The sequence below is a fragment of the Pteropus medius genome, unplaced genomic scaffold, assembly GCF_902729225.1.
Source record: "Pteropus medius unplaced genomic scaffold, Ma_sr-lr_union100, whole genome shotgun sequence".
NCBI lineage: Eukaryota > Metazoa > Chordata > Mammalia > Chiroptera > Pteropodidae > Pteropus > Pteropus medius.
In genome coordinates, this window is record NW_024349803.1 from 13,845,025 (window position 1) to 13,860,679 (window position 15,655).

At 37.1% G+C, this 15,655-nt stretch overlaps 1 protein-coding gene across 1 annotated transcript in view; it reads left to right on the plus strand.

Moving 5' to 3' along the window:
- The window catches only part of CUNH3orf20 (chromosome unknown C3orf20 homolog), a 65,185-nt gene that overhangs the window by 32,086 nt on the left and 17,444 nt on the right, over window positions 1-15,655 (plus strand). The window contains exons 9-10 of the mRNA XM_039837365.1: window positions 2,566-2,689; window positions 3,152-3,404. Of these exons, the coding sequence (XP_039693299.1) occupies window positions 2,566-2,689; window positions 3,152-3,404 (377 nt within the window). The remainder of the gene's footprint in view (window positions 1-2,565; window positions 2,690-3,151; window positions 3,405-15,655) is intronic.

Consider the following 15,655-nt stretch of genomic DNA (forward strand, 5'->3'; position numbering starts at 1 on the left):
ATCTGTGAAGTTTGAAACACAGCCTAGAACCAGGACATAAGCAGCTAAAGACCTCTATGAATCCAGAGAAATTACTCTAAGTCCATGAACTAAACATACCCTCTAGGCCAAGGAAAGCAACTTTGTAATTCAGGACTGATTTTTTTCTTACCTAAATGCAACTTTAGCAAGCTAGAACTAGGAGTCCAGAGCTGTGCTGTTCTGTATGGTGGACACAAGTTGCAAATGGCTATTGAGCACTTTCAGTCTGACAAGTCCAATGGAGATGGGCCATACGTGAAAATGCATACTCCATTACCAAGACTTAGTATGAAAAGAGAATGTAAAATTTCTCATTAATCATTTATTTTGATTCCATGTTGAAATGATCATATTTTTATATATTGGAGTAGATAAATATGTTATTAGAATTAACTTCGCTTTTTAAGAATTTTTTTTTATGTGGCTACAAGAATGTTTGAAACTACTCATATAGCTCCCATTATATTTCTACTGAACCATGTGAGTCTAGGAGACAGAGTTTCCATAAGGGAAGCTCCCAGAGTCACTGACAGTGTGATAGAGGCTGGAAGTTATTGAAAAGGACATTGTGACTCAAAAAGCTAAACTGTCTTGGGGACTATTAGCATAGGGATAAATAGACATTAAAATAGCTTTTGAAAACAGTACTGCATTCTATACAACAATCATTGATTTTGTCCAAAAAGACTGACTTGTCAAGAAGCGTCCAGGTCATAACCCCTTGTGTCTGAGAGTGGGGAGGTGTACTGTGTATCATAACTTTCTAACTAGAAAAACAACAGCAAATGAAGAAAGATCAGAATTATTGCAGGTAAAAGGATTTCCAGTCATTGACCTTAGCTACCAGGAAAAGCACTTCGAAACGTTTTCACATGAAATCCTTGAGGCTCAGAGAACTGCCTCCTTTTGGATTCTTGGACCATGAGAACTATAAGAAGCCCCTGAGAAAATTTGCTGGCAAAGAGCCTTGGCTAAGAAGAGGCCATAGGATCTTGGGCCAGTCCCTTCCTTTTATGGGCCTCAGTTTCTCCATCTGTATCATGATGCGTAAGGCCCCACCCAGCTTTCACACACTTTCATCCTGTGTGTGTTTGTGTTTAGGGCTAGTTATCACTCATCAGCAAAATTCATGGCAGTCTAGGAAAGCTGAGTGTGGGAGGCAGGGTGGCCTCCTCCCTCAAAGTCTCTGTCATTGGGAAGCTTGTTAAATGGCTTCCTCACATACCCATCTCCCCAGAAGAAGAGTGACAGGCAGAATGGCAGTCCCAGCTTTTATGGCCCTGCGGCCTGGCTCCTCACTAAATATTTCTATCAAGGCAGCACTTTGGAAGCGAGGCAATGCCTCAATTTAAATGCTTTATTAGCCCAAAGTGCCGCCTCAAATCCTTTTTGGAAGCAGGCTGGGTATAAATTACAAATAAATAAATAAAATTATCCCAGAAGCAGCAGCTGAGGCCAGCAGTTGGAAGGATGGTTGGGGTTTTGCCATTAATTGGGGCATTCGTTACAGAAATCCTGCCTGCAGGGCAAAGAAGGACATGTGGGCTGACTTCATTGTTCTTCAGAAAATCTGCCTACTGCCCACCCAACTCTCTCCACCTGAGGCTTCAATTCTACAGAAGAAAACCTTTTTCACACTGCCTCTGTGTTAAGTGGGAGATGTAGAAAGCATGGATCCTGCCTTTCAGGGACTGACCAACTTTAGGATAAAGAAGGTTAAAAAAAAATGACCAATACCTAGGGCAGAAAGAACAAAAATGGGCAAATGTGCAAGTTTAGCATGAAGAATGACTTCTACTGGCTGAAGAAATCAACAAAGGCTTCCTGGAGAAAAAGTCAAATCTTAACTGCCGTTAACTCAGGAATCTGAGCCTAGTTCTGCAGTATCACTGAGATGCACTGGCAGAGGAAGAAGCTGAACTGCAAGGCAGCCCCAGCAAGTGCCTCACCACCCCACAGGGGGCCCCAGAACCAGAATGACCCTTCAGGGTAACCCCAAATTGAGGCAGGAGGCCAGGGCCTTTGTGCTCACAGGTAACCAGTCAATCTATGTAGTCTTGGCCAAGGGCAGTTTCCCAGCTGAGATGCTCTGGCAGCTGGAGGGAGGAAGAGGGTTCTGGGGGTTGCCTACAGAGAGGGACTGACAGCAAAGGTTCCAGAGAGGCCTTTATTCATCTAGTTATTCATGATGCAACAAGCATTAATTGAGCACCTCCCGTATGATGGGCACTCAAATGTATCCACTTACTTCATAAAGGGCTAACTTCGATCTTCAGGCTGCATAGATATCATGATGATGGAGGTCCAAGACAAGGAACAGTTCTGCCCAGTAGAGTCAGGGAAAACCCTCTGAAGAGGGGGCATGTGAGTCAGGTTGAGCCAGAGTGCAGGAATTCACTGGGTTGAAGGGGAGAGAGGTGTGTCCAAGGTAGAAGGGACAGCACATCCTGCAAGTCAGAGCAAGGCCTGGCCTGGTCATTGCTGGCCTGGGCAGATGACCCCTGGGGAGGCAAGTGACAACACCCTCCCCTTTGCCTCTCTCAGGTGACCCACAAAATCAGCAGCTTGGATGACAAGATGTCTAAGATGAGCCGAGCCCTGGCAGAGATCAAGAGGCGGTTTCAGAAGACAGTGTCTCAGTTCATGAATTCTGTCTTGCTGGCAGCAGGTAAGGGGACAGAAAGGTGGGTGACAGCCTATCATATGGATTCCCAAGTCCTGAGTCACCTGCAAGTCATCTCCAAGGACAACTCTACAGGGAGTTGGGCGTGGCAAGGAGCAGCATGGATGCACTGTGTACCCAGTCTCTACATTGAGTGCTGTGGAGGACATAAAGCTGAATGAAACACAGGCCCCTTGGAAGAAGTGGAATCTAATCTGGGTCTTGATGAATGAATAGAAGTGAGATTGATTCGTTCTTACCTTCAGTCAGCGTTTACTGATCCACTAACTGTACTAAGGTTGGAGCACTGTGCCAGACAAAAGAGGGGAGGCAGCCTGGCAGGAGAACCTACAAGAGTGAAAGTGTGAAGAGGGAAATGAGCTGAAAGGTGCCCATGTGCAGAGACTCAAAGCAGGGAGGGAAGGCCAGGCCACGAGGGAGAGTGACAGCAGTTTCTTCTGTTAACAGGCCTGCTCACCATAACATATCCAGTAAAGGGAGAGGCAGACATAAATCAAACCAGGATGAAATCCTGGTCCCATCTCGAGCGGAGCATCAAGCTAAGTCTATTCTCAGGAGAAGGCCTTTCATTACGATCTCAGTCTGCCCGACCTGAATCTTCAGTTGGAGAGTTTGTAAGGGAAGAGCTTGGGTCTGCTCCTGTGAGCCCCACTCGGAGGGGGGCCATCAAGAACCAAGCTAAAGCCTCGTTTACATCCAGGTGGGCTTGGGCCTTCATTTCTTCTAGCTTTGGTGTGTCAGATGCTGTGATGGGTAGTAGACACAGTGGAGAAGAAAACAGATGAGACCCCTCCCTCTCGGGGTTGGAATTCTAATGGTGGGAAAATATGGAAGAGAAACACATGAACAACTGAAATCATTTCAGATAGTAATAAGGCTAGGAAAAAAATAAATCGGGGTGATGGGTTAGAACAGAGGCTGGCAATTTAGGGCCATATGCAAATCTGGCACCACTGCCTGCCTTTTTTATGGGTGAGCTAAGGATGGTTTTTATGTTTTTAAATGCTTGGGGGAGAAAAAAATCAAAAGAATTTTCCATGACATGTGAGATGATATGAAATTCAAATGTCAAGATCCCTAAGTAAGGACTTCTTGGAACACAGCCATGTCCACTCATTTACATATTATCTATAGCTACTTTCCCCACTAGGACGGAAATCTTGAGTTGTGACTGAGACCATCTGGCCTCCAAAGACTAGAATATTTATACTCCGGTCCTTTATAGAAAATGTTGACCTGGGATGGAGAGCGACTAGGAAGTGGGGTGGGATGTGCTATATGAGGTAGATAGGTTAGGAAAGGCAGTCCTGAGATGATATTATATTGAAGACCTGAAGGATGAAAAATAGGCAGCCACAAAAAGGACTGGGGAAGGAACATCAGGCAGAGGGTAGAGCAAGTACAAAGACCCTAAGATAAGAACAAGTTCGGTATGTGTGAGGAAAAGCAAGAAGACCAGTGTAGAGCCTCATGATGAAGTGAGAGTAATGTAAATTGAGGACAGAGGTAGGCAGGAGCTGGATCAAGTAGCCTAGTTAGTGTTATAGGAAGTCATTCCATAACTTTGACAGGAAGTGACATCATCTGACTTATGAATTTAAAAAAAACTTAAAAAATATATATATATATATTTTATATTTTTATTTTTTAACTTAAAAAATATAAAATAAACACAGGAAAAAAATGAATTAATACTAAATGTATAGCTCAATGAGTACCATAAAGTGAATATACCTTATAATCACCATGTCAAGAAATAGAACATTACCAGATTCTTAAAAGTCCTCTTTTGTCCCCTCTCAGTCAGTAACTCCACACTCCTCTCCACCAGGAAGATTTCTAACATCATAGATTAGTTTTTAATTTTTTTAAAACTTCCTTTAAATGGAACTATTCAGTACATATTCTTGGGAGTCTGGCTTCTTTTGGTCAACATAATTGTGAGACTTGTCCATGTTGTTGCATGAAGTAGTAGTTTGCTTATTTTCATTGCTGTATAATAATATATTGTGTGTATGTGCTACAAATTATTCATTTTAATGCGAATGGATATTTGAGTTGTTTACAGTTTTGGTAATGACAAACTGCGCTAGTGTTTCCATATGTCTTTATTTCTGGTTGATATATGCCTGGATGTGAAATTGCTGTCATAGAGCATATGTATGTGAAGCTCCTAGTAGAGACTATTCATTTTCCCAATTGGTGGTATCAAGCTCCACTCCTGTCTGAAGCATATGAGAGTTCCAGTTGCTCTACATGCTCACCAATACTTGATATTGTCAATCATTTTCATTATAACCAATCTACAATGATGAAATGGTTTTTCATTTGCATTTCTCTGGTGACTCCAGAGGTTGAACACCTTTTCAATTGTTCATTGACCATTTCGAATATTCTCTTTTGTGAAGTGCCTGTTCAGTTCTCTTGTCCACTTTTCCACTGGTTTTTTGTCATTTCTTCATTTATATTTTAGAGTTCTTTATATATTGTGGATACAAGACTTTTGTCAGTTATACCGTTCCCCTGTCTCCATTTTTACTCTAATAATTGTGCATATTGATAAACAAGTTATTAGGTTAATGTTCAATTTTCGATCTTTCTTTATAATTAGTTTTTTTATCCTGTTTAAGAAATTTCCCTATTTAAATAACATAATGATATTCTTCCAAGTTGCTTTCTAATAACTTTTTTTTGTTTTACCATTTACATTTATATCTATTCTCCACCTGGAAATGATTTCTGCATATGAGTAGATTGAAGTAGAAGACAAGTTTTAATTTTTTTGTGTATATTTTGGATCCAGCATCACCTATTGAAGATTGTAATTTTCCCCCAACTCTTTGTGTCATAAATCACAGGGCTCTTTATGTATAAGTCTAGGATCATTTTCTGGACTCTGTGTTTTGTTCCCTATTGTCCAACCTTTTACCAATACCAAACTGTCTTACTATAGCTTTGTATTAAGTATTAATGTATAGCAGAGTAAGTACTCAGACTTTATTATTCTAAATTGTTATGTTGTTCTTGGCCTTTTACATTTCCATATAATTTTAGAATCATCCTGTCAATTTAAAAAAAAATGTCTTGGGATTTCAATTGGATTGTTAATGTCTTTGTAATATTGTAATATTTCAATTCATGAACATGGTTTATCTTTTAATTAATTTATTTAGGTATTCTCTAATCTTGCCATTATATTTTGTAGTTTTTAGCATAGAGGTCTTGTATGTCTTTCCTTAGGTTTATTCTAGAATATTTAATAGTTTTTGATGCTGTTACGAATTGTTTTTAATTTAATTTTTCTATTCATTGTTGGTATATAGAAAGGAAATTGATTTTACCTCAATTTAAATTTATTTTTAATTTACTTACAGTAAGCTTTACTTTTTTGGTGTAAAAGTCTGTGAGTTTTGACATATACATAGAGTTGTGTAACCACCACCATAGCCAAGATACAGAACAGTTTCATCATCTTTCTCTACCACCCCCATTCCACACACACAAATTCTCTCATGCTATTTCTTTGTAGTCAAACTCTTCTTTGGTCCTTAATTCCTAACAACGACTGACTTGTTCTCTGTAGCTATAAGTTTTGCATTTTCTTGAGTGTTATATGAATGTAATTATACAGTATATAGCCTTTTGAATCCAGCTTCTTCACTTAGCATAATGCATGCAAGATTCATCCACACAGGGGTGAAAGTGATGCTTCAATCTTGTGAGGGCTTGTCTATTTCTTTTTCAACTTTACCCTTCAGGTATAGCTCTTCAGATCCACAACCAAAAGCCAATAATGTTCATCAGGCCAGCATCCTTGGTCGGCCCTGAACTCCCATTTTTTTCCCTCCAACCCATGAACGTGTCAGGAGCTTTGCTCAGCTTCTCATCCTATCATCTCCAAGTTTCACATTCAGAATCAGTATTTGCCGTGAGAGGTAAAGCTGTCCTCTATGTTACACTCACCTTTCTTGGTTTCTCTCTTCTTCCTGATGCCGACCCTGCAGACTTTCACTTACTTGTGAAAACTCTAATGCATTTAAACAGTTTTTAAAAATATATTTTGTTGAGCTTTTCTCGTTTTTCCCAGAGGATTGGTCTAAAACACCCTAGTCAGCCATTGTTGGAAGTGGAACATTTCTGATTGCTCTGTGGGAAAATGATTTTAGGGTGGGAAGAGTGGAATTAGAGTAGTTAAGATACTGTTTTAATAATCCAGGTGACACTGATGTTGTGCTGTCAAAGGTAGTATCAGAAAAAAGGAAGAAATACATAATGCAATATATATATATGCCTTACCGTTAAATTGTACACCTGAATCTTACTGGATTTCATTAACCAATGTCATCATAAAAAATAAATTAAAAAAATGTTTAAAAAAAAACAGAAAAAAGGAAATTAGACATATTTGTAATGAACTTTGGAGGTAGAGCTAACAGAAATGACTGATAGATGTGGGGTAAGGGAAAACAAGCATCATGAATGACTTAGGTTTTTGGCTTAAATAACTGAATAATGATGGTATTATCTCGAATGGAGAAGAGTGATGGCAGAGTAGGTTGGGAAGAGTTCGGTGACGATAAATGTGCAAATTGAAAATATGCTACCTTCGGTGTGCATTCATACCTATGTGAGCGAAGATCCTGGGCCAGATGGAGAGAACTCAGGAAACATTTAGAGTCATTGTTATGAATTTTCACAAGGCTGTTCCGTGGGACCCTGAGTCCTTTTCTCCTTTGATCCTAAAGCGCAGTCTTCTCATAGGAATTAACCATGTTTACACAGCTCTTCAGGAACAGACTTTTTTGTCTGAGTAACTCAAACTCTGAAAACTTCAGTTTCCTTATCTATCAAATGGGCATAATAATTTCTGCTCTGTCTCTCTTCTCCATGTATGCTCTTCCAGGTTCCTGTGAAGAGCAAAAAGACTATTAGACGTGCAAAAGTGCTACTTAAACTGTAAGTGCTGCAAAAATGTGGAGTGGTGTGCTTATACCATTTCCAGATATCCTCAGAAACATTGGTGGGAAGTAAGGAAGTAACTGACAAATCTGTTACACCAGAGCTGCCTTACCATATACTTGAATTAGGTTTTCCTTAGGCAGTGGGCAAACAAGGCAACAAGGGGGCTGGGAGGGGTTCATGTGGGAATCTGGAAGGCAGTTCTCCCTCTCCAGAGGTTACAGTGAACAAGGGTGAATAGAACCTGTAAAAATCCCCTTTTCTAGCCTTTCTTCTAGTACCAGGGACCCTAGAGAGGATGCCGAACAGCAGAGCACTGAGCAAAGGAGGCAGTTTTCGGCTACTCCAACAGCCGTCTTATCTAGAAAGATAGACAGCCTGAGTTTGGGAGCTTGGGAAGCTGTAAGGAGGGGCCAGTAGGCATGGAAACTTAGGTGTCAGGCTTTCAGCATTGCAGAGGCTAGTGGTGGCAAGTCAAAGATGGGGGCTATTCCAAGTGTATAGGCCTGTCTGAAGAATAAAGAAGTCAAGTTAGAACGGGAAGGGGAACAGTTGCTGAGACCAGGCTGAAGAGGTGAATTTGACGCATAGGACAAATGACTAAGACCAATATTCTTCTGAGAGGAATATTGGCCTGTGGTTGAGAGATACGTGACCCCACAGGGAGGGAATGGAGAAGTAAATGTTCCTCCTTCCTTCCAAGTCTCCTACTGGTACCCCCACTGGCAAACCCGACCAGAGTTTCTCAATGCCTATGCAAGGAAATGCAAATATACTGCATTTCTTTCTGTCTGTCTGTCTGTCTCTCTCTCTTTTTGCTTATAAGTTATCGTTGTTAATATCACTGTTCTGCACTTGTTGTTTTTTTCACATAATATATCTTAGAGATTGTTCTATGAACCTCTTGTGACCTTTTCGGTGTTTTCTACCTAATATCCATGTATAGATGCTTCATGATTGATTTGCCCAATCCTTTGTTTCCCATTCTAAGCGATGCTGAAAGCAATAACCATATATATTCATCATTTCATATTTGTACAAATATATCTGTAAATAAATTTATAAAAACAGAATTGCCGGACCAAGGGTTATGTGCATTTATAATTTATGAGATGGCATCAAATAAATCTTAAGAGCTATACCACTTTACATTCTTATCAGCAGACTATGTTACCTTAGTGTAGTTTTATTAACATTTATCACATCGTAAGTGAAATTGAGCATCTTTTCATAATTTATTTCAATTTTTCTTTGTGGTAAAATACACATAATATATTTTGTCATCCTAATCATTTTTTAAGTGTACATTTCAGTGGTATTAAATGCTTTCATAATGTACAGCCATCACTACCATCTATCTCCATAACTCTTCATCTTGTAAAACTGAAACTCTGTACCCCTTAAACAGTAACTCCCCATTCTCCCTTTCCTCCAGCCCCTGGCAACCACCATTCTACTTTCTGTCTTTATGAGTTTGAAATGGAATCATACATTATTTGTCTTTTTGTGACTGGCTCATTTCACATAGCATAACGTCTTCAAGATTCATCCATGTTGTAGCATATTACAGGATTCCCTCCTTTTAAAGGCTGAACAATATTCTCTTGTATGTATATACCACATTTTCTTATCCATTCATCTGTCAGTAGACATTTGGGTTACTTACACATTTTAACTCTTGTGAATAATGCTGCTATAAGCTTGAGTGTAAAAATATTTTTTTGAGACCCCACCTTAAATTCTTTGGAGTATATACCCATAATAGATTTGCTAGATTATATGGAAATTTTATTCTTTCATTTTTTTGAGGAACCACCATACAGTTTTCCACAGTGACCCTACCATTTTACATTTCCACCAACAGTGCACAAGGGTTCCAGTTTCTCCACAACCTTACCAACACTTGTTATTTTCTGTTCTTTTTTGATAGTAGCCATTCTAATGGGTGTGAGTTTTGATTTGAATTTTCCTGATGATTAGTGATGATGAACATCTTTTCATCTACTTATTGGCCATTTCAGTATCTTCTTTTGAGAAATGTCTATTCAATCCCTTTTCCCATATTTAATCAATTGTTTGTTATTTTGTTGAGTTTTGGAAGCTGTCTATATATTCTGCATATTAACTCCATATCAGATATATGATTTGCAAATATTTTCTCCCATTCTGTGGGTTGCCTTTCTATTCTGTGCATAGTATCTCTTGTTGCACAAAATTTTTATTTTCACAAAGTCCAATTTGTCAATTTTTGCGTCATATCCACAAAATCATTGCCAAATCCAATTTTGTGCTTTGGCTTTTCTCCGATATTTTCTTCTAAGACTTTTATTATTTTAGGTTTTACATTTAGGTCTTTGATCCATTTTGAGTTAATTTTTGTATGAAGTGTTAGGTAAGGGTCTGACCTCATTCTTTTGCTTGTGGATATCCGGTTTTCTTAGTACCATTGTTGAAAAGACTGTCCTTTCCCCATTGAATGGTCTTGGTACCCTTGTTAAAAGTCATTTGACTATATATGTGAGAATTTATTTCTGCAGTCTCTCTATTCTGGCCCATTTGTCTTTATGTCCGTCATTATGCCAATACTACATTGTTTTGATTACTGTCGCTTTGTGGTAAGTTTTGAAATCAGGAAGTTTGAGTCTTCCAACTTTATTCTCTTTTTTCAAGGTAGTTTTAGCTCTTTATGGCCTTTTCCAATTCTATATGAATTTGAGGGTTGGCTTTTCCATAGCTGGAAAAAAGGAATTTTGATAGGAGGAAGTGCATCAAATTTATAGATTACTTTGGAAAGTATTGCCATCTTAACAATATTAAATCTTTCAATACAAGAACATGGAATGTCTTCCATTTATTTAAGTCTTTTAAAATTTCTTTCAACAACATTTTATAGCATTTACTGTGTGAGCTTTTCACTCTTTATATTTATTCCTATTTTATTTTTTTGATACTATTATAAGTGAAATTCTTTTTATAATTTCCCTTTCAGATTGTTCATTACTAGTGTATAGAAATATAACTGATTTTTGCATGTTGGTCTTTCATCCTGAAAATTTGCTGAGTTTGTTTATTAGCTCTAACAATTTGTGTGTGTGCACATGTGTGTGTTTTAGGATTTTCTATATATAAATTATATAATCTGTCAACAGAAGTAGTTTTACTCCTTTCTTTCCAATTTAGTTGGCTTATATTTCTTTTTCTTGCCTAATTGGTCTAGCTAGAACTTCCTGTACAATATTAAATAGAAATGGTGAAAGAGGGCATCCATGTCTTGTTCCTGATCTCTAAGGGGTAAAGCTTTCAGTCTTTCACAATTGATAATAATATTAGCTGTAAGTGTTTCATAAATGCTCTTTGTCATGTTGAAGAAGTTCTCTTCTTTTTTATTTATTTTATTTTCTTAATTTATTTTAACTTTTTATGCATTTTTTATTAAGCTTATTGAGGTAACATTGGTTAAAAGAAGTTCTCTTCTAATCCTAGTTTATTGAGTATTTTTATCATGAAAGGGTGTTGAACTTTGTCAAATGTCTTTTCTCCATTGACTGAGAGGATCATGGGTTTTTTCTCTTCATTGTATTAATGTGATGTATTATAGCGTATAATCCTTTTAATATGCTGCTTGATTTAGCTTGCTAGTATTTCATTGAGAATTTTTGCATCTCTATTCATAAAGGATATTCATCTGTATTTTTCTTTCTTTCTTTTTTTTATAGTGTCTTTATCTGGCTTTGGTAGCAGGGTGATGATGGCCTCATAGACCGAGTTAGGAAGTTATTTTTTAAGTGAGTTTGAGGACAATTGGTGCTCTTCAAATGTTGGTAGAATTCACAAGTGGAGCCATCTGGTACTGAGCTATTCTTTTTGGGGAGGTTTTTGGATTACTGATTCAATCTTCTTACTTGTTAAAGGCTTATTCAGATTTTATATTTCTTCTTGAGTCTTCTTGAGTTTTAGTACTTTGTGTATTTCTAAGAATTTGTCCATTTTATTTAGATTATCTAATTTGTTAGTATACTGTTCACAATATCTTCTCATAATCCCTTTTAGTTCTGTAAGGTCAGTAGTAATGTCCCACTTTCATTTTTTATTTTAGTAATTGGAGTCTTCTCTCTTTTTTCTTAGTCAGTCTAGCTAAAGATTAGTCGATTTTGTTGATCTTTTCAGAAAACAAACATTTGTTTAGTTGTTTCTCTATATTTTCTATTCTTTTTTCTTTATCTCAACTTTAGTCATTATTAATTTCTTCCCTCTGCCATCCTTGGATTTAGTTTTTTCTACTTTTTCTAGTGTAAATTTAGGTTAGCTTATTGAATTGAGATCTTTTTTTCTCTTTTAATGCTATACATCTCCCTCTGACTATTGCTCTCAGTGTATCCCATAAGTTTTGGAATGTTGTGTTTTTGCTTTCATTAATGTTAAAGTGTTTTCTAGCGTTCCTGTGATTCCTTCTTTGATCTATTGTCTATTTAAGAATGTGTTGCTTAATTTCCACATATTTATGAATTTTCCAAGTTTCCTTCTTTTTAATTTCATTCCATTGTTTTGGAGAAGATATTTTGTATGATTTCATTCTTTTTTAACTTACATAAACTTTTTCATGGGTGATTATTTGGTCTATTCTGGAGAATGTTCCATGTGCTCTTGAGAAGAATGTGTATTCTGCTGTAATTGGATTAAATAATCTATTATGTATGTCTCTTAGGTCTAGTTGGTTTATAATTTTCTTCAAGCTGTCTCTTGTTTATCTTTCATCTAGTTCTGTCCATTATTGAAAGCAGGGCATTGAAATAGCCAACTATTATTGTAAAATTGTCTATTTCTCCCTTTAATTCTGTCAGTTTTTGCTTCATATATTTAGGGGCTATATTGTTGTATGCATATATGTTTATAATTGTTACATTCCTAGAGATAGTGACCCTTTACTCAGTATATAATGCCTTATTAGTCTCCTGAAATAATTTTTGACTTAAAGTCTATTTTTGTCTGATATTAGTTTAGCCACCACTGTTAATAGTTAATTACTATTTCCTTTGAGTTTGTTTCCATCCTTTCACTTGCAACTCTGTTGTGTCTTTGAATCTAAAATGAGTCTCCTGTAGAAAGCATATAGTTGGATCATGGGTTGTTTCCCCCCGCCCCCCATTCTGTCAATCTCTGACTTCTGTTGAAGATTTTAATCCCTTTATATTAAAAGTAATGACTATTAAGGAAGGACTTACATTAGCCATTTTGCTATTGGTTTTCTATAATCTTATATCTTTTTTTCCTCTGTTCCTCCATTGTTGACTTTTGTGTTTGGTTCTATGTACGTGTGTGTGTATGTATCATGGTGTGATGGTTAATTTTATGTTTCAACTTGACTGGGCTAAGGGATAATTGGGCTAAGTATAAACATTATTTCTGGGTGCATCTGTGAAGACATTTCTGGAAGAGATTAGCATTTCATTTAATTGACAGTTTAAAGAGATTTGTCCTCACCAATATGGGTAGGCATCATCTAGTCCACTAAAGGCCTGAATAAAACTAAAAAATAAAGAAAGGGCAAATTCCTTCTCTCTCTTCTTGAGGTGGGAAATCCATCTTTTCTTGCCCTTGGACATCAGAATTCCTGGTTCTTGGGTCTTTGGGACCCAGGACCTATACAGCAATCTCCTGGTTCTTAGGCTTTGTCCCTTGGAATTACACTATTGGCTCCTCTGGTTCTTTTGTCTTTGGACTGAGATTAAATTATACCACTGGATTTCTGGTTTTCCAGCTTACAGACAGCAGATTGTGGGTTTTCTTGGCCTCCATAACCATGTGAACCAATTCCTATAAATTTCCTCTTACATAAATTTCTATATATTCTATTGTTTCTGTTTCTCTAGAGAACCCTGACGCATACATACAGTTTTGATTTCCTTCTCATTTCCTTTTCTGTATATATTTTTAGTTATTTTCTTATTGGTTACTCTGGGGATTACAATAACAATTTAATTTGAATTAATACCAATTTAGCTTAATAATATACAAAATCTCTGCTCTATATAGCTCTGTACCCCCACCATGTTCTTGTCACAAATTATATCTTTATGAAATGTGTGCCCAACTGACATGAATTTGTGATTATTATTTTGTATATTTGTCTTTTAAACCATATAGAAAAAAAAACAAAGGAGTTACAAACTAAAAAGATAATAATACTGGTTTTATATTTACTTATATAGTTACCTTTACCAGTGTTCTTTATTTTCTCATATAGTTTAAGTTACTGTCTAGTATTCTTCCATTTCAATCTAAGGACTTTCTTCAGCATTTCTTTTGAGGCAGGTCTACTAGTGACAAACTCCCTCAGCTTTTGTTTATCTGGAAATGTCTTGATTTCTCTTTCATTTTGAAGGATAAATTTGCTCAATATAGAAATTTTGGCTCATTTGTTTTTTTTTTTCTTTTAGTATTTTAAGTATATCATCTCACTGCCTCTGGCCTCTGATTTTTCATGAGAAATTGGCTGTTAATCTTATTGAGGATCCTGTGTATGTAATGAATCACTTTTCTCTTGTTGCTTTCAAGATTCTCTTTGTCTTTGTCTTCCAACAGTTTTATTATAATGTGTCTTCATGTGGATCTCTTTGAATTTACCCTACTTGATGCTTATGAGCTTCTTGAGAAAACTCAAATTTGGAGAGTTTTTGGCAATATTTCTTCAAATATTCTTTCTGCTCCTTTCTCTCTTGTCCTCTCCGAAATCCCATTATGTGTAAGTTGGTATTCCTGATGGTGTCCCACAGGTATCTTAAGTTCTATTAATTTTTCTTCATTCTTTTTTCTTTTTGCTGGTCAGATGGGTAATCTTAAGTGTCCCATCTTTAAGATTGCTGATTCTTTTTTCTGCCTGTTCAGATCCGAGGTTGAATTTTTCATTTCAGTTATGGTACTTTTCAACTCTAGAATTTCTGGTTGGTTATTTTTATAGTTTCTATCTCTTTATTATTGAATTCTCTATTTGTTGGGACACTGTTCTCCTGGTTTCCTTTAATTCTTTGTCCTCAGTTTCCTTTAGCACATTGAACATAGTTAAAACAGTTGACTTAAAATCTTTGTCTAAAAAGTCCAGTATCTAGATTTCCTCAAGGAGAGTTTTTCTTCATTTCTTTTATCCTGTGAATGAGCCATACTTTCTTGTTTCTTTGTTTCATAAATTTTTGTTGTTGTTGAAAACCGAACATTTTGAACATTATAAGGTGGTAACTCTAGAAATCAAATTCTACCCTCTCTCCAGGGTTTGTGGTTGTTGATTATAGTTTGTAATTGTTTGTTTAGTGATTTTTCTACACTACTTTTATAAAGACTGCATTCTTTATTATGTGGTCACTGAAGTCTCTGTTTGGTTAGCCTAGTGGTCAACTAATTAAATTTGACAGAGACTTCCTTAAATAGTTGGAACCAAAAAACAAACAAACAAACAAAAATAAGTCTCCCAGCCTTTGCAAATAGACTCTTCCATGTTGGAGTACTCCTTCAGTGCTTTTAGCCAGGCTATTTAAACTCTGCTTTAGCCTTCACTTTCCACTTGCACAGAGCCCAGAGGTCAGCCAGAAGTGTTCTCAGGCCTTTTCTAAACATGATTCCAACCGTGGGCATGCATGTACCCCTTTAGATTCTCTCGTATACATGGAACTCTTTAAAGCCTCTATTCTCTCATGTATTTTTTTCCCCAGACTCTTTCTTCCCAAGCTTTTGGTCTACCTGCTGTTTGCGCTATCTGTTATTCCTTGCACTAGGAGGTTGTGTCTGGTATATTTCCCTTTAAATGCTATTAACAAATGCTGCCCAGGAGGCTGTTCCATTACTGAGAAAGTTCCAAGGTGGGCGAAACAGAGGCAGGCTCCTTCGCCAGTCCCTCAGGGAACCTCCAGACAGGTCAAACCACAGAACCACAATTTCTTGAGAGCAAAGTCCATAACACTTCTGGTACCAGTAAGCCACACCAGGAACATGGGCTGCCAT